Source organism: Ailuropoda melanoleuca, chromosome 4 (genome assembly GCF_002007445.2).
Source record: "Ailuropoda melanoleuca isolate Jingjing chromosome 4, ASM200744v2, whole genome shotgun sequence".
In the NCBI taxonomy this organism is placed as follows: domain Eukaryota; kingdom Metazoa; phylum Chordata; class Mammalia; order Carnivora; family Ursidae; genus Ailuropoda; species Ailuropoda melanoleuca.
In genome coordinates this window covers 9,999,845-10,001,805 of record NC_048221.1, presented here as the reverse complement: position 1 = coordinate 10,001,805, position 1,961 = coordinate 9,999,845, and the positions used below count along the sequence as shown (strand labels likewise).

Sequence of the window (1,961 nt, the reverse complement as noted above, 5' to 3'; positions counted from 1 at the left end):
GTGGTTTTGATTTGAATTTCCCTGATGGCTAATGATTTTGAACATTTTTTCATGGTGGGAATGCAAGTTGGTACACCCTCCCATCTTGTTTCATAGCATTTTCTCCTGAGGCTACAGCCGTGTCCTTTCTTATGCAAATCAACTCAACCACGCTTGGTTTGTCCAGTTCTTTTCTTCCCCCAAGTTTTACCCCACTCAATACAAAGAAGGGTTCAAAAATATGTACCTATTTAATTAGTGGTTTTCCCACAAAGCCAACGTTGAAACTAAGTTGTTTTTTTTTAATTTGTAAAGGACATTAAAATGTGGAGTAGAATATGGTATGCTATTAAGTTTTCAGATTCCAGAAAATTTCTACTCTTTCTGTGTTCAGACCATGATTCCTATATTGAATTGCAAATAAACTGTGTCTTTGAACTGGAAAAAAAAAAGGGGGGGGTTCAAGGCCATGAACACAATGTCTGTCTCAGAGGTGAGAAAGAGAGAGACATATAGGTGACTGTGCATGCGTACGATTACCTGTGTGTATAGCACGTGTCCGAGCCTGGTAGGTACGAGGAAGGAATGGTGGCACTTTTAAAGACCCCCATTTTTCTGTTTTCTCAGGTCCCACTGCAATTGCCTTTATTTCTTATTCTTCTCTTGGAAACATCATAAACGCGACATTTTTTGAAGAGGCAAATGAGAGAAATCAGGTTTACCTGAACTCCGAGGTCGTGAGTGCTGCTATTAGACCCCAAAGGAATCTCTCTCTCTCCAAGTCTGTGATTCTGAGTTTTCAGCACGTGAAGGTGGGTCAGAGCTGCAATTTGAACCTGCTTAGATTTCTCGGTGGTAGAGCGAACACTGTGCATGCCCTCCCCAGTCAGTGCCTCTGGGCTGTGCGGCCCAACGCCGTAGCCAGGAGCTTCCCGCAGCAATTTGAAACAGGTGCGTCGAACTGAGATTTTGGAAGACTTAGTGTTTCCAGATTTAGACTTGGTAGTTCCAGATTTTGAAACACTCATAAGAGAAAACATGCAAAATATCTCAATAGTAATTTTTAAGGAGCACCTGGCTGGCTCAGTCGGTGAAGCATGTGCCTCTTGATCTCAGGGTGGTGGGTTCGAGCCCCATGTTGGGTGTAGAAATTACTGAAACAAAATAAAAATTTTTTGAGGGGTGCCTGGGTGGCACAGGNCGGTGAAGCATGTGCCTCTTGATCTCAGGGTGGTGGGTTCGAGCCCCATGTTGGGTGTAGAAATTACTGAAATAAAATAAAAATTTTTTGAGGGGTGCCTGGGTGGCACAGGGGTTAAGCGTCTGCCTTCGGCTGAGGGCGTGATCCCAGCGTTATGGGATCGAGCCCCACATCAGGCTCCTCCACTGTGAGCCTGCTTCTTCCTCTCCCACTCCCCCTGCTTGTGTTCCCTCTCTCGCTGGCTGTCTCTATCTCTGTCGAGTAAATAAATAAAATCTTAAAAAATATATATATATATTTTTTGGGCACCTGGGTGGCGCAGTCAGTTAAATGTCTGCCTTCAGGGGCACCTGGGTGGCACGGCGGTTAAGCATCTGCCTTCGGCTCAGGGCGTGATCCCGGCGTTATGGGATCGAGCCCCACATCAGGCTCCTCCGATATGAGCCTGCTTCTTCCTCTCCCACTCCCCCTGTTTGTGTTCCCTCTCTCGCTGGCTGTCTCTATCTCTGTCAAATAAATAAATAAAATCTTTTTTAAAAAAAAATATTTTTTGGGCACCTGGGTGGCGCAGTCAGTTAAATGTCTGCCTTCAGGAGCACCTGGGTGGCACGGCGGTTAAGCATCTGCCTTCGGCTCAGGGCGTGATCCCGGCGTTATGGGATCGAGCCCCACATCAGGCTCCTCCGATATGAGCCTGCTTCTTCCTCTCCCACTCCCCCTGCTTGTGTTCCCTCTCTCGCTGGCTGTCTCTATCTCTGTCAAATAAATAAATAAAATCTTT

The 1,961-nt window shown here is 46.1% G+C and overlaps 1 protein-coding gene across 1 annotated transcript in view; it reads left to right on the top strand.

Annotated features, from left to right (window-relative positions):
* The window catches only part of ADGRE3 (adhesion G protein-coupled receptor E3), a 49,089-nt gene that overhangs the window by 30,750 nt on the left and 16,378 nt on the right, over positions 1 to 1,961 (top strand). The window contains exon 8 of the mRNA XM_034657165.1: positions 607 to 791. Coding sequence (XP_034513056.1) covers positions 607 to 791 — 185 coding nt within the window. The remainder of the gene's footprint in view (positions 1 to 606; positions 792 to 1,961) is intronic.